The 22,876-nt window shown below is 35.7% G+C and overlaps 3 protein-coding genes across 3 annotated transcripts in view; 1 reads left to right on the top strand and 2 right to left on the bottom strand.

Annotated features, from left to right (window-relative positions):
• Window positions 1-1,328: 1,328 nt before the first annotated feature.
• On the bottom strand, window positions 1,329-4,578 carry LOC308706685 (uncharacterized protein). Its single transcript, XM_081392473.1, has 8 exons — window positions 4,417-4,578; window positions 4,158-4,232; window positions 3,769-3,834; window positions 3,608-3,670; window positions 3,346-3,415; window positions 2,559-3,008; window positions 2,374-2,469; window positions 1,329-2,248 (listed from the first exon to the last, which is right to left on the bottom strand). Exons 2-8 carry the CDS (start codon window positions 4,230-4,232, stop codon window positions 1,845-1,847), a joined length of 1,224 nt encoding a protein of 407 aa, XP_081248599.1. The 5' UTR covers window positions 4,417-4,578; the 3' UTR covers window positions 1,329-1,844.
• Window positions 4,579-8,796: 4,218 nt separating this feature from the next.
• Window positions 8,797-15,662, bottom strand: pdk2a (pyruvate dehydrogenase kinase 2a). Its single transcript, XM_081392472.1, has 11 exons — window positions 15,395-15,662; window positions 14,126-14,267; window positions 13,386-13,457; window positions 12,853-13,037; window positions 12,674-12,763; window positions 12,044-12,121; window positions 11,766-11,842; window positions 11,576-11,674; window positions 11,076-11,186; window positions 10,731-10,844; window positions 8,797-10,133 (listed from the first exon to the last, which is right to left on the bottom strand). The coding sequence occupies exons 1-11, from the start codon at window positions 15,510-15,512 to the stop codon at window positions 9,990-9,992; spliced, it is 1,230 nt and encodes a 409-aa protein (XP_081248598.1). The 5' UTR covers window positions 15,513-15,662; the 3' UTR covers window positions 8,797-9,989.
• Window positions 15,663-20,142: 4,480 nt separating this feature from the next.
• The window catches only part of tbkbp1 (TBK1 binding protein 1), a 49,174-nt gene continuing 46,440 nt past the window's right edge, over window positions 20,143-22,876 (top strand). The window contains exon 1 of the mRNA XM_081392555.1: window positions 20,143-20,394. The gene's annotated coding sequence lies outside the window, so the exon portion shown is untranslated. The remainder of the gene's footprint in view (window positions 20,395-22,876) is intronic.

The following is a 22,876-nucleotide window of genomic DNA, read 5'->3' as shown; positions in this document are numbered from 1 at the left end:
CACAGATCACAATAGACTTACAGTAAATGGCGAAAAAATGTATTTGTCACCAACTAAAAACGTAAGCTAGGCTACTTGCCACTGTTTGTGCTAGCTAAGAAATAAGTAGCCGACTGTAGGCTAATTAATAAGTTGTAGGTCTACTATAAGCGAATAGATTATTGGAAAAATTACAAGTAGGCTATCTCGTAAATTTACAAGTAAATAAAAAAAGCATATATTCCACGGGATTGCTTACTGATAAAAAACAAAATGTTTGTTTAACATAAAATGCGAAGTTTGAAATCGTTTAAAGGAGTCAATTTGCCAGAGTTAACATTTTAATTATTTATATAATTTGACAATATATATATATATATATATATATATATATATATATATATATATATATATATATATCATTTATATAATTATAACATTTGACTTTGAATTGTGCATAGTTCGAATTCTTTAAGACTATTAGTCATCATCATCATCATCAGTGAGTTTCTAAATATCTCTGGAATGTCCGTCTGTCCTCTAGCCATATAAGGCAATGGATAAAATCCCATTTGAGTGAACTGCTCAACAGTAGCCTAGCTCTGCATAGAACTTCAGTTAATAACAACATATCTGACAATTGAACTAATAAGACCAACTTTACAGGTGCTCACAGGTAAGCACAATGGTGGTTGACCATTTTTTGGTCTGCTAAATCGTTTTCGTCATTTTGTTCATGAGGTAAAATTTGATTTTGGGCTGGCACGTGCTGTCACCGTGTTTGCGGTGACCTCGTGACACAAGAACGTGTTTAAGTTTAATGAGGACTGAGGATGGCTTCAGGTTGCTCTGTGCAGTTACTTGTGGTCCAGTGACATCTTCCCTGATTAAACATAATGAGAGGACTCTGCTGCCCCCACCTGTATCTCCAGGACACTGGGACAATGCTATTTACATAATAAGTAGTTTACCAACCGTAGTTTACCAATAATAGTGTAAAAGAAAACAAAGTTTGTTAAAACAATATATATATATATATATATATATATATATATATATATATATATATATATATATATATATATATATATATATATATATATATATATATGTATATCATATTTTATATCATAATATATATTTTGAAGAATATAAATGTAAAAATCTATATTCTTTTTTCAAAATAGTCTAGGTAATTTGCATTTGAGATGTTTTAATATTTGAAACAAATATTGTTTTCTTTAATTTGCACTATTATTATTGTTATTATATTAGTCAACTATTATGGTAAACTATTTAAAAAAATAACAATTAAATATTAGAAATAATGACAAAAAAAGTTTTGGTTTAGTCTTAAATTCAGACGTTTTATGGCAAAGTATTTTTATAGGGGGAAAAAAGCACTAAGAAATTGGAAAGCACTTTTTGCAATGGAAATATCTCTCAGCAAGACACATGTATTAAAAACTGTTAAATGAATAATAAAAAGCAATGAATAAGAACTATAGCAGGACATTTTACTATTGTATATATAATATCAAACCTAGTTGGTACTATTAAATTGGCCTCCATTTAAACTATAAGGCCTGGTTTCACAAACAGGGATTAGATTAAGCCAGAATTAGGCAGTTCAATTAGGACATTTAAGTAGCTTTTATAAACGTGCCTTAGGGGGGAAAAAACAACACCGGTGTGAATCTTGAGACAAAACAATGGCACTGACATATTTTAAGATATGTCAGTGCAAGTTACTTAAGGTTAAAACAGCTCGAACGTGCATTTTAGTCTGGGACTAGGCTTAAGCCTTGTCTGTGAAACCAGGGGTAAATGTTCATAACTCTGCTCCAGTTGACTTTTACATTCTCTTAGATTTTTCTCACCATAAGTAATGAACCCCCAAAAGCGATGGTGTTGGATGCACTATTGGCCCAAGAGCGGCCACGATTATGGGTCACATAAACCGTAGCACCCTTGCGCAGAGTCGTCATATATGTAGAGAGATTCCCAACTGAGTTAGAGCCCTGAACATTACTATGGGACACAGCCACCCAGTAGTTATTAACAACAAGCCATAGGTCAGTTTCCCCACTTCCCCCAGTCTGTGTGGAGAAGAAGAACTGATAGACGCCTGAAACCGGAGCTCTGAAGATCCCGGTGCGAGAGTCGAAAGCCCCGCCTTGATTCACATACACTTTCCTGTACACGATCTTGTTCACTTTTCCTGTGATGTTGTCCGGGTAGGTGGCAAAAAAATGGATGTTTGCTTTCACTACAGATCACAAGGAAGGAAAATGCTCCATTATTTGTATTAAAAGGTGGATAATTGTAATTATAATAACAACACTTCACAGCATTTGTTAATTAAATGATTATTAATGAAAAGAAATGGCTCACCTCTCATTGGGTTTTTCTTACACAACCAAGTGATTTTGTCTCTGCTGATGCAAGACTCACTTTTTTTGCACTTCCCACAGACAAGTGTGTTAATGTCTGAAAGGATGGTTTGCAACAGTCAATATATACACAATATTATTATTCTTTTTTTTTTTTGCTTAAAGCCTGAGTGCATCAAATCTTACCTGCACAATATGCCAAATGGCAAGCTACCGGTTTGACAAACTTGTAGACGTAGTAGTTTCCCCGACATGCTTTGACTTGAATGGGAGGGGATTTGAACAAACAGCAGTTGTCTCTCCAGTGTCCACACACTTTGCGGGTGACCACTCCGTCTCGTACCCGGGGGTGACCGCCGACGAGCCACAGCGGAGCGTGCGTGCCACACATTTCTTTCCTCACGCACCTCTCAGGCATCTGGATGGTTTTCCCACGGTAGAAGAGACGGTACCAGCCCTTCCACTGGACACGATTGTCACAGACGACATTCTTGGTGCTGTAGTTTGTAGCTCTCCAGGCTTGGTCCAACACGGTATAGTGAAAGCAGGGGTCAAGGTCTGCGCCACTGTCATCCTCACTGGAGCCTTCGGCTCCATCTTCACCCTGGGTGAGGGTATACGGCAGATGGCTGCTGCCTAACAAAGACAAATATATATACAGTATAGTGCTTTATAAAACACACCCAAAAAAAAAAAAAAAAAACTTATATAAGTATAATGTAAAAATAAAGTTGCTGCCTTAAATTTTTAAATACAATCAACTTTGACGTTTAAGTTATTTTAACTTAAATTACAGTTGAATCTTGTATAACTTATAAGAAAAGAGTTGACAATTGCTTAACTTATTTTGATGAGTTAAAGCAATGTAAAAACAGATAACTTACTGATCATATAAATTTTACAGTGTATATCTATCTATCTATTTTTTAAATAAACCATAAAGGATACTTTATCAAAAAAAAAAAAAACTGACCAGTTTGTAGTGATGTCAAATTCATCTCCACATCCGTATCTATAGGTTTCTGTGAACAGTACGGTAATGCCTACAACAAAACAAAATGGTTTATCTCACCGTAGAATTAATTCTTATACTTCAGCCATATGTTGACATTGGAATTCGTGTTATATTTAATTTTTAACAACAGCTTAAATGTTTTTGCAGTCCGACAAGATCCAGTGAGACTGATTAGAATACTTTTTAATTTTTATTTAACTAGCAAAAACTTTAATATTACCTGGCTCAAGGCTTCTTGCTTTTGTTTCATTACTACTTGTTCATGTTTCAAGCTTTCCATCTCCTAAATAAATACACAGGTAAGAGAAATTATGTTTATACCACTCTTCCTTTAGAAATTGAAACATTTAGGATGCCAAATCACTTTAAAAGCACCACTACCTTATACACAACGGCAAGTTTCTCCTGCAAACGCTGGTCAACCATATTCCAAGCTCTGAATGTATACTGGAAGACATTGAAATGAAATAATGTGAAATAACATTTGCACAGTTACTGTACTGCAGTTATTATGTAAGAATATTGTAATGTAATGTTGGTCTTTCACTGTAAAAAGTGAACGGTTGGATCAACTTAAAAAATTACTTCAATTTTAAGTTTTCTCAACTTAAATTATCACATTTTTCATGATAAAACGTGATAATTTAAGTTGAGAAAACTTAATTTCTTCAGGTGTTACCAATTGAAGTAATTTTTTTAAGTTGATCCAACTGTTCACTTTTTACAGAGTTTATAACATTAATTATATTAACCAATTTGATCATACTTACTGAAATATCTCTGTTCTTGGTGTCAGCTGCACATATAACCAGTACCGCAAACACTTGGATGCATAAGGAAAGCATCTAAAGGTAAAAAATATATATGTATATATATATATAAAAATAAAAATATGAAGTATTTCAAATTTAAAAATGGATTTGCTATTTTAATTTGCCTCAATCAAGAATGCAAACTCTTGGGATTTACAGGTAATTAAATTAAGTGACTTTTTTTGTCTTTTAGAAATTCTAAACATTTGAAGCTTACCTTTTCACAAAGAGCAGATCTCTATGCGTTATGCAAGTCAACTATATAAGATATAGAGTTTATATACTGCACCAGTGGGGTTGGACACTACAGCCCTGCAGAAGGAAGTTTCTGGTCAGACTTTCACACCAACATTTTCTTACATGAAACTCTGGTGACACTGTTCACAAATAAGGTGCTAACATGCACATGAAAAGTAGCCACAGGCAGTTTTTGAGCTCATGAGGTCAGCAGAAAATGTTGTGCAAAAATGTATTTGCATGTATGCATGCAAAATATTATTAAAATAAGTTCCTTGAAATAAGTTCAAATGAGTTAAACAAATTGGTAGAAATATGTGCAATGTTAACAAACAAAAACAAAGAAGAAAATGCATTAAAATATGTTTTAACAGGAACAAGGTCAAGGCTGGGCCAGTATTTTTACACTAAACCTTAATCTTAAAGTTTTCACTGTTTGAGCGTTTGGAAAAGTTAATTCGCTTTTTGTGATCGACCAGGTTTTAGTCATGATTTACCAAGTTAGCAATTACTTACTCTCGCATTGCAATTTAACAAGTTATTTGACTGTTATAGATTTTGCCTTTTCAAGCATCATTCTGAAACCACATGACAAGTCATTGGTTATAGCAAAAAACTTTTTTGCATTATCAGCAGTGACAAGATCTTAACTCCCTTTTGTGCAGACACACATTATATTTAATAGCATATCTTTAAAAGCACTAATTTGCTTAATCTAGTACAAATTAATATTGGACTCCTGAAAAATAAATTAGATTACTTTCACATTTAAAAACAGGAAAATTTGGTTCAAAATTCACATGGTGGGAGGAATATGGCCACTGAGTAAGATTTAAAGAGGAATAATAAAGTATAAATGATAGTGAGTATAGTTTCGTGGAAAATGTGCGCTTTGAGTTAAATATGCGCTTGCTTTGACTGGTGGAAATGAAACTGCCAGTGTCTGTGTGCAGGATGCAAGTATCTGCAATAACGAAAGCCACCACTAGGTGGTGACCTCTAATCTATTTTAAAACATTGGGGTTTCACAAGTTTACTGGACAGGAACAAATCTGGTAGAGATGTACACTTTGATATACTACTTTTAAAATCATCACAAACAAATGTTGAATCATATTCACTAGTCTAGTGATCATTATTGGCCAGGGTTATTAACTGAAATATTAACTGAAAATAAAATTAAAATTAAAACCATAAACATATAATTTTGTTACTTGAAATAAAAAATATATCAATATAGTATAAAAGTATAAAAGTATAATCAATGTATTTCAGCTAATTTCTCACTTTTATTTAAACTTGATATAAAAAAACTAAAACTGAAATAAAACTTATTTATAATTTATTAAAAATATATTGAAATATTTATATATATATATAAAACTTTTCAAAATGAAAAAAAAAAAACACAAACAACAAAACTACCTAAACTTTAAAGGAAAAACAGAAAACATAATATAATCAATAATCAATAAATATATAATAAATATTAACATAAACTATAATAGTATCTCGGTGCTAAAATGACACTGTGATATTGTCTTTGTTTTATATTTGTTGTATATTTAAATTCGTATATTATTATGGCACATTGTGTGTGTATGTGTGTGTGTGTGTGTGTGTGTGTGTGTGTGTGTGTGTGTGTGTGTGTGTGTGTGTGTGTGTGTGTGTGTGTGTGTGTGTGTGTGTGTGTGTGTGTGTGTGTGTGTGTGTGTGTGTGTGTGTGTGTGTGTGTGTGTGTGTGTGTGTGTCTTATTTTCTTGTGTACTGATGCTTTGGCGAGATTGTATAAAACAAACATCCCAAACTTAACTGTCATTGTCAAAACAAAATCTAACCGGTTTAATGAATAAAATGGGAGTAATGTGTATCTAATTAAGTGACAGTCCTTATAAATAAATTGAATCCAATCTTTTCTCATCTGAGCATAATATTAGAATAGGGTCAAAAAAACAGTGTGTTTTGTTCTCATTCCTTAACCATTTGGTAATATATTAAAATACTTGGCAGCAACCTCAGCTCGCACTGTCAACAGAGCAATGAGCCGTCGACTGTGTGATTAGATAAGACTAGTCCAGTCAGTACAATAGTCCACCCAGGAAAACAATGTTAATGTTTTGATGTGAAGCACAGGCCCTTTACATAAGCAGGAGACATCAGTAAACCACCCTGGGGAATGACAGGCATGCTAGAAAGAGAACAGCCACCTGGACGATCCCATGTTGCTGTTGTGAACTGTGATATGTTTGCATACATTACTCACCCCCCAAACCCCATACATCTCCACTCACCCGCAAAGCAACATGTACACGCCATCATTTATGGCCTTCTCTGAGGGCTGTACTTTTCCTATCATAGTTCCTGGAACTGCTCATTGCTATACTCGCACGTCTCTGTAGATTCTAGAACATGAGGGTTCAGTCTTTAACAGCTGCGTAACAGGGCACTCTATGAGGGAAGTCATCTGTTTCTGTCTCTTTTTTTAATACTTAGATAATCATGCAGTTATCTGCATCTGAGTGGCTATAAATACAGTAGTGGCCGGAAGTGATGTCCAGCCTAGGAAAATCACCATTTTTTCCAATATTATTACAAATTTGTTTGATTTTGTAAGCATATTGTGTAAATGAGCTTGGAGTCAACTGTTTTATGTTTGATAAAGCAAAGAAACATGTCAAATTGTTCCGCACCATTTTAGGCTTGGCTGTCATACAAAGAAATTATGAACATGCAAAAACAAGAGAGAACCAACCAAATATTAATAGCTGATTGGTATCATCAACATATGCTTTTCCTGTGAGCTTTTGCTCTTTTTTTTATGGGGGGGCATAGTAATGTAAAATTTGCTAATTAAAAAGTTGTTCCAAACCAGAATAACTTTCCCTCAAATGTTTCTGTCCATACAATTAAAGTCAGTGGGGTCCAAAACAACATCTTCTTGACTTTCAATGTATGTACAAAACATCATGTTCAAAATATCTTCTTTTGTGTTTTATTGAAGAAAGAAAGTCATACAGGTTTACAATGACATGAGGGTGTGTAAAGGCCCGTTCACACAAAGAATAATAATAACGATAACTATATTAGAGTCTACACCATGTCACATATACATCCAGATGATGAAAAGAAAGGTTCCAAAACAAAGTATTCAGTTATAAAACAAACTCAAATAATCCAAATGCAATGTAAAAAAAAGACACAAACAATAAGAAACTGCAGTGAGCACAGAGAAACTTAAATACACAGTGATGATGAGACAATGACAAACAGGTGTGATAATTAATGAGTGTCCATGACAACTTAAGACTGGCGGGGAACTAGAGGAAGAAAAACAAAAAACAAAAAAAAAACATAGGAAACAGGGATCTGACAAATGAAAAGTCCATGAAAACGACACCAACACAGATCGTGACAGACCAAAAGACGATAACGTTCTGTTTATTATATTCAAGTTTTATTTCAAGTTTTAGAGCCTTTTAAAATCAGGAGGATTCGTTGGCTAATTTGTTGGTAAACTATTACTTTAAATATGGAAGCCCATTTCAGCCACATGAGAAAAAAAGTACTTTGGCAAATGATAATGACTTTTTTCATAATTATGCTTTACCAAAGCATGTTTTTTTAAGTGGCGAAAATTGGTTTCCATACTTAAGGGTCCATATTAGTGCCTAAAAATATGTGTTAGTTCCATTTTAAGGTTTCTGTCTCAGTGACAAGCTGCTGGATCCCATTTTCTGTAAGTTACTACTTTATCTGAGAGTGTGGAGATGTGAGACATGACAACAACAACAAAAAATACACCATTCAAACATTCTGAATATGTGCTGAAGCTATCTATGATTGCTCAAAAATGAAAAGTAATTAGAAAGGTTATCATATTGATTTATTGTTTACCAAGGCCTAAAACATTCCAGAGGCTCCTGCATGTAAACAAGCTATCCATCTAACCTTATATGGAGTACCTCATTACATGTGCTTTATGGCATGTGATGTATTGTAAGAGGAGCACTTGTTTATCAAGCAGTTAATCCATCCAGAACAGTCTCTAAGGACACAAAATGATCCTGACGGTATTTTCATCGTTATGTTCTATCACTGCACATCTGATTTGCTAGTGTTTCGTCCATACTTGTTGTTCCATTCATGCCAACTCACTTTCCATGTAACCTCTGACCTTAAAAGGTATGTTGTTTACTATGAAATTGAACCTCTGCCTTACTTGGCAAAGGATCAATGTGTAGTATCTCGATTCACACCTGTCAATCATATTTGTCCTCTCTATAATCCATCCTTGCACTAATAAAACCATCAACAGAGTTCAGAGTACTTGTTGACTCATAAATGACTCCCATAAATGACATAAGTGACAAAAATTGTTTATTTCAATTCTATACTCATCATTTGATTTAGATGGAAAACATGTTACAAAAATAAAGTTTAGATTTTCTGGAATAACACGACAAAAACATAAATACACAAAATATGGTCCTTACATGTAAGGTTATATGGTGCAAGTTCAAAGCAGATGGTCAATTTAATACAGTAGGCATGCTCTCAAAAGAGCCGTCTTAAAATTAGAAGCTCTGATTTCATGCTGTATAATATTAGGGTCCACAAATCTGAAAAAGGCAACAGCTGAGCGAAGGTCTTAGAATTGACAAACTATCTTGAGTCGATGAGGTATCTAAAATGCTTCAGCATGTTTAAGAACAAACATGCACAAAACACTGTGTTTGAAATGCTCGGTGCATTTCAGTTGTAAGTGTTTCAAGTTTAAATCAATGAGATAATTGGTACATTCCAACTGATCCCCCTTCAAGCGCCTTAAACTCAAGTGTGAAGAAAATACTAGGGATCACATTGACATATTGGCCACACACTAATACAGATACAATAATGGCCTCTATGATCTCTTTCTCTCAGCTTTTGGCCATTCTGAGTATGAACACTCCTAAATTCAGCAATCAAACTCATTTAATTACAAGTGTTCCTTGATTTCAGCAGTGCAACAGGTTCTTCTATCTAGCACACTCTTACATAAATGACTCATTATAGGTTGCATATAGATTTTTATCACCCAATCTTGGCCCTTAATCGCTGATTTCATGTGCTTTTAAGTTCCTTGGCACAAGCCTGTTGTCACTTTCTGGTTCCAATAACTAGTCTAGACGGCCCTTGTCCGCCAACGCAGGCTTCAGAAAGTAAATTGACTGTCTGGCTCACTTTTCCACACTGGAACGTCCACTAAACAGTCTTCCAACAAAGGATTATCTTGGTACTTTGTTCCACTTTATATGAGTTAGTATGGTCTGCAGGTAACACTGTGACAAAGCCTAGATTCTCAAATAAAAAAATTATATGATATAGTCATGGTGGTGGTGCAGAGGAAAACCAGTGCATGCAACAACTACGGTATTGCTGTGAGACTACACGGCTTCACAGTGAGTGGAGACTTGGGCCTCGGCCATGTGGACGCCATGTCCTTTCCCATTCACTCATGTCAGAAGGCCAGAGAACTGTCCTATTTCCTTCCTGGAGGCTTCATGGTTCTTTTCACTTGGCCAGTCTGAACCTGGCCAGGTCCAGTGGCTCTCGACTGGGAACGCACCAGTCATCTGCCCCGTGCGTGACCTCGTAGTTCCGTCGAGCTGTCTTATTAAACACAGGGAGCCTTTCTACTGAGTCAGTGGATAAAGCCTGAGGGAAAAAACATGATGTAATCTGTTAGACACAACACAAATGATTCTAAGTACTCTCATTTACAACAAGTTCTTAGCATTTTTAAACCTTTAGGGGTGTCAAACTCAGTTCCTTGGGCACTTTCATTCATAAATCCTCTCCTGTGGCCTCATGGGATAGTAAAGTGTCAATCAAATGCACACTCCAGAATCTCCACAGAAGTAGTAGGTTATCCGGGTACTTTTCACCTACTCTTTTGGCGTGCTGTTTTCAACATAGTATAAAGCAGGGAAGGATTTGATTTTGGAAGCAGCCCCAAAAACTTCCGGGCAGGTGTTTTGGAGCTGGTTGGAGCTAAACTCTTTAGGACAGGTGTGGAGTTTGACACGTGTGCTTTAAAGGGATAGTTCCCAAATCTGTCAATCATTCCAAACTTGTCAACATTGGACCCCATTGATTTTTAATTGCATGGACAAAATCAGTTGAAACATTATTTAAACTATCTTTACACAAATAACGGAATGACGTAAATATTGACTTAATTTTCATTTTCTGAAAGTGGACCGGATTTTCAATTTTAGGTGAACTATTCCTTTAAGTAGGTTTTAAATGTACCTTCAGGTGAATGACTGCATCAGTACCATGACCCTCCATAGAGTAGAGCTGGAGGTCACCCTGGAAGTACTTGGCATAGAGTCGAGAAATGGGCAACCCATAACCAAACCCAGCCTGTGGACAAAAGGTGGATAATATTATAAAGAGTCAGTGTTATTTTTTCTTTGATACTTTTTTAGTTTTAGTTATATTTTGCATTATGTTTTCATTTTTATATTTTCCGCTTTCATTTTCATTTTAGTTAATGTTTTGTATATTTCAGCTAATGCTTATTTTATTTCAAGTAACAAGAATATATTTATGGTTTTAGCTTTAGCTAAAAATGAAAATTCTGTGAAGTCTCACCAGGGGAGCCATTTGTTTCTCATCCATCTGGGGTGTTGGTGCTGTGGAGTACATGTAACTGAAGAGGTTCTCCATCTTTCTGAAAGGAACTCCACCACCTCGGTCACTCATCTACAAAGACAAAGAAGACATTGTTAGGATAAAAACTCGAGCACAGATAAAAATTAGGGCACAGAGAGAAAAAACTGGGCAAACAGTGAGAGGGGTGAGATGCAAGACGGACAGACGGGCACTGGCCGTGACTTTGACCCCTGAACACAACTGTTTAGCAAGTGAACGACTGAAATCAGCATTGTCAAGGTAACTAAACAACAAGGTCAGTCAGCTCTCATGTACTGTGTTATGCAACAGCAGGTGTTTCACTGATAGGAAAATGACTGATGGCTGCAGTTACATCAGACTACAATCAATAAGGTGTCAGTGAACTGACAAATTTTTAGTTTAACTCATGAAAGAGAATTTATTGGAAAATGTGCATAATTGACAGTGCATAAAATCACCTTGATAGTGAGGTCCTCTCCTCCTATGGCCACCATAACTTGAATGGGTGGAAGATTACTGCCTTCTTTATGGTTCTCAATGGTCGCCCTCATTGCATTCTGAGGAAGAAAGCATATCGTCATGACAACATTCAGATCTTGCGTAAACAGCATTGTTTCAGGGCAGAATATGAGATGGGCTACAGCTCACCTTGAACAGTTCAAATAGCATATGGTACAGATGGGAAGGCACATACACAATGCTGATAGGCTGGTTCCTATTGTTAGCTGTAAGGAAGAACAGTCACAGTGTCAGTATTGTCAATAGCTGCTAAAACAACTATTATAACTTAGCTCTAAGCTATTATTTATTAAACAAATACTGTAGAACCAATAGATGGAATACATTTAGATATTAAATACATATATATATTGTGATTTTACATGGTATTATTAAACATGAACATTATGATATTGATCAGATCTTACTGTTGAGTTCCTGAAGTACCAGGTCAGGTGAGCAGAGGTAGTACTGATAACACAGCATCTTGGCACTTTCATATGCATCTACATGAAAAATGTGTTGACATAATATATTTTAGAAACATATAAGTGTACGTGTATTGACTAAGCAAATGGGTCACTGATTTTAAATGGTTTGTTAACCCAAAAATGAAACTTCTGTCAACAATTACCCACCCTCATCTTCAGAACACAAATGAAGATCTTTTTAATGAAATCTGAGAGCTTTCTGTCCCTCCATTGGCAGCAAAGCAAATACCACTTTGTCGCTTCAAAAAATTCATAAGGAGATTGTAAAACTAATCAATATGAATTGAGCAGTTTAGTCCAAATTTTCTGAAGAGAACAAGGTCGCTTTATATGACGAACAGATTGAATTTAGACTTTTATTCACATATATTATGGTGTGGTAGTTGCATAGGCTGTCAATGGAGGGACAGAAATTCAGAATTTCATTTAAAATATCTTCATTTGTGTTTCACAGATGAACTAGTCTTACAGGTTTGGAATAAGGGTGAGTAATTGACGTTTTTTTTTGTACAATCACCCACTCATACATGATTGTGGATTTTATCAGATAGATTTTACACACTATACCTTTAACAACGTCTGCAACCTGACAATGAGGGTCTATACTGCCAATGGTATTGGGGTGAACTGGATTTGTGGCTCCATCAAATACAAGAGCTGAAAAATCAGAGAAAATAACATAAATACAGGCGATTTATGAAGCACTGATGCTCAGAGGTATTATTTGGCCTTAATATTGTGCTTACTGTGCTGGTTTATGAGCATTCTGATGGATATCCGGCTCAAGTAGAGACGATCCAGGAAATACTCAATATTCTGATTAGTGACTGGATCTTGACCAAAAACTTCTTTATATTCAATCACACCTTGGGCCATAGTGGGCACAACATCATTGTGCCTGTTTCGGATGTTGACCAGAGCATCCACAAACCTGTGTGCAGAGTCAAGAGTGTCAAAATGTGCAATGAACAAGGAAAGAAATACGAAGTGTACATACTTAGTTTGACAACAAAGCCTATTTTTATAACCAAAATAATTTTCATGACAATAATTAGCCAATCCTTTTCAATTCTTTTTTTTTTTTTAAACTTAACATAAAACACCCTGAAGCATTATACTCATGAGAATGTTTGTAGGAAAATGTGTTTAATTGCCATGAAAATAATGGCAAACAATGCAAAAATCTTGATGGTTGTAAAACATGCTTCTAAATATATTTTTATTTTGAGGCCAAATATAACATGTTTTCATGAAATTTACAGAATTAATTTCTACTTACTCTTCTAACACACTGTGGTCATCTGGACTTTTCTCCAGGAATTCCAAGATATCCATCAAACTCTGAGTATACCTTAGAACACAAAAAAGCAATATGATTAGAATTCATGTCAATAAATGCAATAAAAAAAAATAAAAACTTTGGGAAACAAGCTTGTCCAGAGACTCTTCTGCTAACTTCTTTACAGATGTTTTTGACATCATGTAGGCCTATAGTTAATTTAAGGAAATTATAATTGATACAAACTGCAAATCTGAGATTTCAGTTAAGATAAATGTATTGCACTAAACGGATGCAATTCACAAAAACATTGACCTAATATCTGTGGAAAAACAACCGTTAAACAGTTGCATACCATGCATATTAATGGCAGACTGTTTTGTTTTCGCTATTCCTAAGTTTCCACTCTTCCTAAAAGGAAAAACAAGGGTAAGAATGACGCGTTAAAGCGCGAGGTAGTGAAAGTGGGACAAAGTTCACAGCAGACGAGTGCCTTCTTGAAGAAGTATAGCTCCCACACCCTGACGTAGTATGTGGGACAAAGTTCACGCGCTCTACTACTAAGTTACGTCACACAACTTTGATTTTGGTCTAGTCTCAAGTAGACCGCGGTGTTTTCGGATCATACTAAAAATAAGTAACACGCCTTTGGTAATCTAATCGCCTTATAAACAATCAGTCGTTTCTACAACAATACTAATCTTGGTAGTGTATACAGTAAAATGTATTGTATAACTCACCAGCTGTGAACCATTTGTACAGAAGGTGTGGTAAGTAATCTTTTGGGGAGTAAGTTGATTTCCTTCATGATGTTTGACAGACGTACGGGCAGCTCTTGTCTCAGGAAAGCAAAAGACGTTTTCTCACATGCATTGGTGGAACCTGGACAAATACATATAAAAAAATATGTTTGGCACGCTGGACACACACACACTACACACAAGTGTCATAAATACAGATGAATGGTATGGTTCGGGACTGAAATGTATGCACGTTGCTCATTAGGCAAATAAACAGTCGAATGCATATGCGTAAGCATGGCAGTGGTGCAAGGCAAAGCCAACAGCAGTTAAATGATGCAACAACCAGTCAGTATGAACAACAGTATTGAGAGAACCGCGAATCGGATCTTTCGAATGACTCGTTTCAAAGAACCGGTCCAGAAAATAGATTGGGCCACTAACGTACTTCATCGCGTTTTCTCTGAGGTGCTTTAAAACGTTCAAATAAAACATTATGTTGGAAAATATAGCAGTTTATTGCATTTTTTCGTCGATTAAATTGTATCAGAAGGGATGTTTAATTTAATTTCTTGAGGTCCAGTTCAGTTTGTTTCAGCTAATCATCTCCTAAATGTACACATTTCTAACATTTATTTACATATCCTACCTGATTTTTTTGAGTGTTTTAATAAAATGTTACTTATTAAAAACGGATAAATAAAAACAAATAATAAAAATATGACCAAGTCGAAAAACAATTCAAGTAACTTAACGTAGGCTACGTTTTATTTAGCATTTTTGCTATTTTTAAAGTAATTTGGCTTTCAGCCCATTAGTCCTTGCTTCACTCTAAATACTCTTACTATCCCCTCAGTTCAATTTCAAATTAGAGAGTTGTTGAGTCAGATTTGTAAATGTATCGTTCAGTTATTTTCGTAAACAAATTCAGCCGAGCCGAGTCAGCGGATTCACTGAAAAGATCCGAATCAAAAGAACAATTTGTTCCCGAATCTCATAGTTACAGCTGGTAGAGCAGTATCAAATAATTTCTGCATCAGGTAGATGTAAAATTGCACGAGCAACTACATAGTCATGCACGTAATCATGAATGTAGTGCATTATAATAATAATAATAATAATAATATGCCATGACAAAACTGCCTGTTCTGCAGCATAGCACTTCTATTGGCAATAGACAGCGCATATACAGCTATTCCTTATCAATTTAGGGATACAAATGATTTCATATAGGTTACGAGCAAATAACACAGCAAAAAAAGCACTCACCAAAATCGAGAAACTGTTTCATGGAAAGTGGAGAAGGTGAAAATTTGGAGAAGTGTTCGATGTGATGAGGCACATTGGCCAAAGCAGCATTCTTCATTATAAACCTGACGAACTTCATTTCGATGATTAGTTTGAAACTGAGATATACCAGATATAGCAGCTGCAGAGGTCCAGCTTTATCAATAGCTATGATGTTTATAATGCATCTGATGCCCTGTATGGTCTATCGTCTAAGAGGCAGTTGTTCTTCCAAGAACACTCAACAGCCAATCAGAGTCCGAGTTTCCTATTACTACTCCAGATCCGTCCAATAGCATGTGGAGGCTTAAATAAGCATTCAGTGAGGGACATAAACACGTGTATTATAATCCTCGACCACTGTGTTGTTTGCGTCCTGAAGAAGCACATCTGTTCTTTACATCATAAACTGTAATGATCGTAATGAAAACCATTAAAGCTAAATGAATATGCTTATCAATATCTTAGGTATATTGCGTGAACAATAATGTACGCTACCTTATTAATTTTAGCACACTGTAAAACATTCCTTTGAGAACTTTAGTTTAATTAGGCTACTAATTTATAAAATCAAGTGCAAAAGTTATGCTACAACCCCGTGGTATTAAATTAATTACACTTTGTTCAAGTCATTTAAATTTAATTAGGCCTACTCAAGTTGAATCAAGGTTTGAAAACATTATGAAAATATCTTTTAGGCTAAAACTTCTTTTGAACTTTATTTAGGAGCCCATTTTAGGACATGCAGGGACAAATCAATATTAGAAATAAGATATTGTTCATATGCAAAGTTTTCTGTTTTGAATGGTGAATGTGTGTTTGAGGACATTATGTTTTATGAAAGACTAAGTGCCAAATCCATTCTTGCATAACCAGGACAGTCTCGATAAGAGACAAGTCATGCATATTTCACTCTCTCCTTCCAGCCAGCAGTCAGCTGAGTAAATCAGAGTTCCCCCCCCCCCCATTTTTAATTAGAACTTAGATGTATATAACAAATGTCTATCTTTAAATGCATCTTTAAAAATGAACAAACAGAGATTAGTCTGCAGATTTCCATGTGCATGCACAATTATGGGTTATGCAGTGACTCTCATCAGATGATTTATCACAATGGAGACCTAGATGAATCAATAATTTTTACAGTGTAGTGGCTCTTTCCATGATTAAATCATGACAAATAACGTTTCCCATATGTTCAGCTATACAGCTCCACGCTTAGCAAGTTATCCAAGGCGCCATCTTGTGGTCAGTTTTGGAATATTTTATTTAACCTTCCACCACAGTAAATGGGGAGTAAACCTGTTATTTTAGAGCAAGGGTGGACAACTCTGGCCCTTGAGATTTACTTTCCTTTACTAGAAAGCTGCAGGCAGATATGTTTTCTTAGGGTTGGAGATAAACGCTGCAGGAAAGTGGATCTTGAGGGCCAGAGTTGCCCAGCCCTGTTCATTACATTTGTGGTGTTTCTGTTTGGAGAAAGAGAGAGAGAGATAGAGAGAAAACAATCGGTTAAATGTTATAGTAAAACCATAGCTGTTAAAACACTTTATTTGGCACTAAAGCATGCTATTTGGCTCTATAGTTTTAAAATGCATGATGGAGTACATTATGGTGTACTGTTATTGGCTAAATAATAAAATATCAGTTGCAGTAAATTTATCTGCCTTAAACTGTGTTATCTAAACTCCAAAGCATCTCTCTATGCAGTATGCAGTAGTGATTGTACAGCCATTAAGACCTGGGGACCTGGGGAGAAGAAAACATGCCCAGTGGAAATTTCCTTTATGTTCAGACACGGGTCATTGATGTGCTGTTACGTCTATGAATGGAACAGCCTAGAGCAAAATGTCAAACTCGCTCTCAGGCCATTCCTTAGGAGCTATTTTCACAACAAGTAACAGACTTTTATGATAACTAATTCTAAAGATTTTAACTTTAAAGTTAAGTTACAATATACAGTGGCATGTATTCTCACAGACCCATACAACATGAATAAATGCTACAAATTCTCTGAGTCTAAATATGCATAATTCCTTAATATAAATATGTCAAATGAGTCGAATGCGAGAATACACATTCATGAAGGCAACACCAAGATGACATACTGTATCCAGTGAGAATGTATAACCAGATACTTTGCTGAGGAGCCGTCAAATTTGAAAAGATGGAAATGTATTTAAATCAAACATGTGGAAAACCAATAGCATATATAGCCAAGATTTTGTCTAAAATGTAGGTCACTGCATATTGAAGTGCCCCTATTGCTTTTTCAAATATTACCTTTAATGTCGTGTGTAATACAGCTGTTTGTGAATGTAAAACGTCTGCGAAGTTTCAAATATCAAAGTGCACGACAAATAAAGTTGTCTCCTACAAAAAATACTAGATTCTGAACTGTTGAAAGAGTCATCAGCAATCCAGTCACACTTCCTGTTACATACCTACCTAACAATGTAATAAATTTGCATAATACAGCTTATGGTCTTCATTGGCTGCCTGTGAACGATGTCTACTTTGACCCGCCCTCAAACTCTGTAGCTGTTGCTGAGGCCTGGAAGTGATGTTGACAGGTTGAAAAGACTCTGTTTTCAGTGCTGTGAATCCAATTTGCATGCACTTCAAAATAATAAGGACTTGCGCTGGAGTTGATAGGGAAAAACTGATGCCATCGTTCTCCTCACTGTGTATCAAGCACCGAGGAAGTCTCCAGAGCTGAAATTCAGATATGGTAAGAGGTGTTTTGTCGCGCTGTAAGCGGTAGACCAATCATAATAGACTTGGCCGTCTGACCAATCAGAGCAGAGTGTAGGCTCGCGGAATCTTCGAACTAACTGTTTTCAGACACTTTTGGCTGCGTTCACACTGCAGGCCTTAAAGGGTTAGTTCACCCAAAAATGAAAATTCTGTCAGTAATTACTCACCCTCATGTTGTTCCAACCCCGTAAGACTTTCGTTCATCTTCGGAACACAATTTAAGATATTTTTGATGAAATCTGAGAGCTGGATCACTCCTCCACAGGCTTATGGACACTATAACTTGCTGGCCAAGAAAATGTATTAAAGACATTGTTAATATAGTCCAAGTGACTCCAGTGGCTCAATCTTAAGTTTATAAAGCTACGAGAATACTTTTTGTGCACAAAAACAAACAAAAATAACGACTTTATTCCACTTTTCATTTCCTTCTCTCTGGACCTCGAGTCTTTTTACGTAGTGTTTAAGCGTAGCGCGTCTGTGTTGCACGTCACCACGTATCACACATGACCAGAGTCGCCCAATAGTGAGCATACGTGGTGACGTGAAACACAGACGCGCTACGCTTAAACACTACGTGAAAAGACTTGAGGTCCAGAGAGATGGAAATGAAAAGTGGAATAAAGTCGTTATTTTTGTTTGTTTTTGCGCACAAAAAGTATTCTCGTCGCTTTATAAACTTAAGATTGAGCCACTTGGACAATATTAACAATGTCTTTAATACATTTTCTGGGCCAGCAAGTTATAGTGTCCATAAGCCTGCAGGAGGAGTGATCCAGCTCTCAGATTTCATCAAAAATATCTTAATTTGTGTTCCGAAGATGAACGAAAGTCTTACGGGGTTGGAACAACATGAGGGCGAGTAATTACTGACAGAATTTTCATTTTTGGGTGAACTAACCCTTTAATGCTCAATTCAGATCCGATTTTTTTGTAGCTGTGCATTGTTATTTTGAATGTGGCCAGTATTAGATTCCAGTGTGAACAAATCATGATCCTGAACTGCCCCACATGCTCAAAAGAACAATAAAAAGACTACACAGCACACTGTGATGCGGAAGTAAACACGGAGATGATTACGCATTTATTTATTGTGTGATCTGCTGCAGAACCAAGCGAATTTATGCGCAGGCAATATTAAAATTGAATATGAGAATGTGAAAAAGAGAGCAGTTTTAAACATTTATGATGTTTTGCTTTTATTTAGAGCAGACACATCATGTAATGCATGTAGTAACTTATAGGTAGCCTATGTAAAATCTTTAAAGTGACTTCCACGTGTGCAGAATTGTGATGAATGTTGCTCTCTAGATTGATGTAAAAGTCGCATGAATTTTGATATTACCGTTTTACCGTATTACCGGATTTAGGACCACCTATTTGGAAGTGGCCCAAATCAAAATCACTGTCATTACAAAAACAGACCTGAGTCACATATGAGCAAAAAAAATAAAAAAAATAATCAGATTTGGGCCACATTGTCCTGCAGTCTGAACGTAGCCTTTGAAAAATTACAGTAGGTGATGTGCAATGTATTGAGAAAACTTTTTTTTTTTTTCTTGGATGCATATAAACCTATTGTATTAGACCTCAAAAAACAAAATGAGGAACCTTTAAAATAGCATAATAGGGGCACTTTAATTTCTTGTTTATTGTATACACTACTGTATTAATATACCACATATTCATGCTGTTGAACTGAATATGTGCCACTATGAATCACAATTATGCAGCACGTCTGTCTGATATGACTTATTTTTTTAGCATACTATTTTTCAATGTGCTTGTTTGGGGTCAAACTGATCCCAAAATAAATAATGTTCTACTTTGTGTTAAAAGGGTTGCAGCTTCATAAATATCTCTATAGTGGCTTCTAATTGGGTCAGATGAAAATAAAAGCGTTTTAGAAGGGACAATAACAGGTTAATATACTATATAATGACTATTTCTACTCGCACAGGAGGAGTCTCTCCGAAACAACCAGGAAGTAAAGCCCATCTAAACAGGACATGAGGGTTAGGTATATCGCTGTAGTGCCTGACTCTGTCGGTGATGTTTTCTATTGAATCTTCAGCAGTGGCGCTCAAACTCTCTCTGAATCCTCACTGAGAGCATCTGAACCAACAACAGCAGCGGAGAGCATCAGGCTCATACAATTAACCAGATCTCCTCGGGTGCCTGGCCCTTCACTGAAGACATGTCAGCAAAGGACGGATCTAATCACAGTGAGTGCCTCTTTCCTTATTTTTCATGTAATATGTGTTTTGGTGTTTATGCTCGGAGTATTGCAGTGCGGGTTACATCATTACGCGCTTTACAGTGGCAAACAGCGCACAGCCATGTTTTACAGAGTGCTCTACAAATGTCCGTGTACATGCAACGCAAGGCGACAAGGGAAGCATTGCATGTTCAATATGCATTAACATATTTTCAAATAGCATCTCTTCGTTTGTCTAAATAGGCTATGAAAACGGGCAGTTTTTGAAACAAAGGGAGACGTTTGCGGTTTGACATCAGCATTGCTGCAAGTAGATCGTCAAATGCAACAAAAATAAAATAAATAAAAAAACTGTTCTGGAATGGATAGGATCTTTATGGAACACGGCGAATTGAGATTAAACGACCATGGAAATTATATTTAATGATTTATTTCACGCGATCAATACGATTTGCTTTAATTTTACACAGAAAATAACCAGTCTGTTGGGAGAAATAACATTGGATGATGTGTTTTGTCCCGTACAACACTATAAATAACTTTTTCCTTACTGTAGAGCTCTCACGCATGAAGGATGATGTTCAAGATTACATCCCAACACACAGTTTTGTCATTTATTGGAGGAAAGGTTTATCTTAATATGATCAATTAAATCGATATATGTCGGAAAATATGTGGAAATCAAAAACTTTAGCGATGAATGAATATATCATTGGCATCATCAGCAGGTTCGCTGTGTTGTGTAATGATGAAACAACAATAGTCCCTGCACAACCGCATTATAGTGAGCTGACGTGGTGAGTGATCGTTATAATCCCACTTAATATAATTGTTTCAAAGCATTGAATTGTCCAGTGCTGACAGTCTTTAATTCTTAAACGACTATTGTAAAAGTGATCAAACATTATATATAAATATTTTTAAGTTATGTCCAGGTCGTCTGTTGTGTGGTTTAGCAGACGGTCATTTGTAACGATGCGCTGGACAGCTCCAGGTGCTGAACCGTTTTAAAGAGTGATTGCTTATAAAGGCATTATACATGTAAGATGTACCTTTGATGAAAAGTAATGACATGCCCAGAATTTGGTAGAGCTTTATTTTTTTAAATATCCAGAACAGAAAGAGGAGTAAAATGATTTTATTTTTTATTTTAAAATTTGACTGGACAAAACATTCTTAAATGCTACTGTAATTCACCCAAAAAATAAAAGTCATGTCATTATTTACTCACCCTCAACTGTTCTAAACCTGTAGGAGTTCTTTGTTCTGTTGAACACAAAAAAATATATTTAGAAGAATGTTTGGTAACCAAACATTTCCTGCCCAATTGACTTCCATAGTATGAAAACAAATACTATGGAAGGCAATTGGGGCCGACAACTGTTTGGTTGCCAACATATTTTTTTTTAGATCAACTTGAGGGTGAGTAAATTGTACTGTGAAATATTATACAAAAATACAAAGGATGGATTAACTAATTTACTCACCATGAAGTTGTTTCAAACCTGTATGAATTTCTTTCTTCTGCTGAACACAAAGGAAGATATTTTGAAGAATGTCAGTAACCAGACAGTTGACGATAACCATTGACTTCCACAGTAGTAAAAAAAATACTACGGAAGTAAATGGGATCCATCAACTGTTTGGTTACCGTCTTTGGAGGTTTGAAACAACTTCATGGTGAGTAAATGATGACAGAAGTTTCATTTTTAAGTGAACTATTCCTTTAATTTACAAAGAAAATGGTAAAATATAGTTGAAATGTTTAAAAAAAAATGTATATTACCTTATGATTATTGTATTATTTTAGTGCTAGGTTCGCATGGCATATTAATAATATTCCATAATTTAATGACATATCCAATCTTGTAATATCTGAAACATTATACCTGTACTTATAAGTTCTGGAAACCAGCTGCCAGTTTAACAAAAACAAATGTATAGTGTAGCTTTTGAGTATTGTATTGTTTTAGCGAGGAGTGACGGCACAGTCAAAAGATGCTGTCTGATACATTGTATATTCTGCTGGAATAAGGCTGGAATGTTATTCTACTTGATAAGTTGTCTCTGATCGCTGCATAGGTCTGCTAAACTCATTTGCAATTTTAACAAAACAAACCTGCACTCACAGTGTTGAATATGCCACAAAACAAAGCTTCTGAACAAGCTTTGTTTTTGAAAAGCGTGATTTCCACTGCTGACAGGCATTATGCTTTCTCAGTTGCGCTGCGTATTGAAAAGCGAAGTAGAATGGCTGACTGCATCATGTTTTAGGAATTCCTTGAAAGGAAATATTGGCAAGAAATAACAGTGGACTTTGTTGTTTCGCAGCAACTGCCCTGTCTTTTTTTTTCTTCTTCTTCTCCTCTCTTTGGAGACTTGACTTGATTATTGTGCACTTAATTAGTAGCATCACTTTTTTTTTTTTTTTTTTTTCTGGTGGGAGACTGTCTGCAGGAGTTAATTTAAGGGTCTGACGTTGGGAGGTG

This window comes from Scardinius erythrophthalmus, assembly GCF_964197995.2.
Source record: "Scardinius erythrophthalmus genome assembly, chromosome: 18".
NCBI lineage: Eukaryota > Metazoa > Chordata > Actinopteri > Cypriniformes > Leuciscidae > Scardinius > Scardinius erythrophthalmus.
This window is presented reverse-complemented; position numbering and strand designations above follow the sequence as displayed.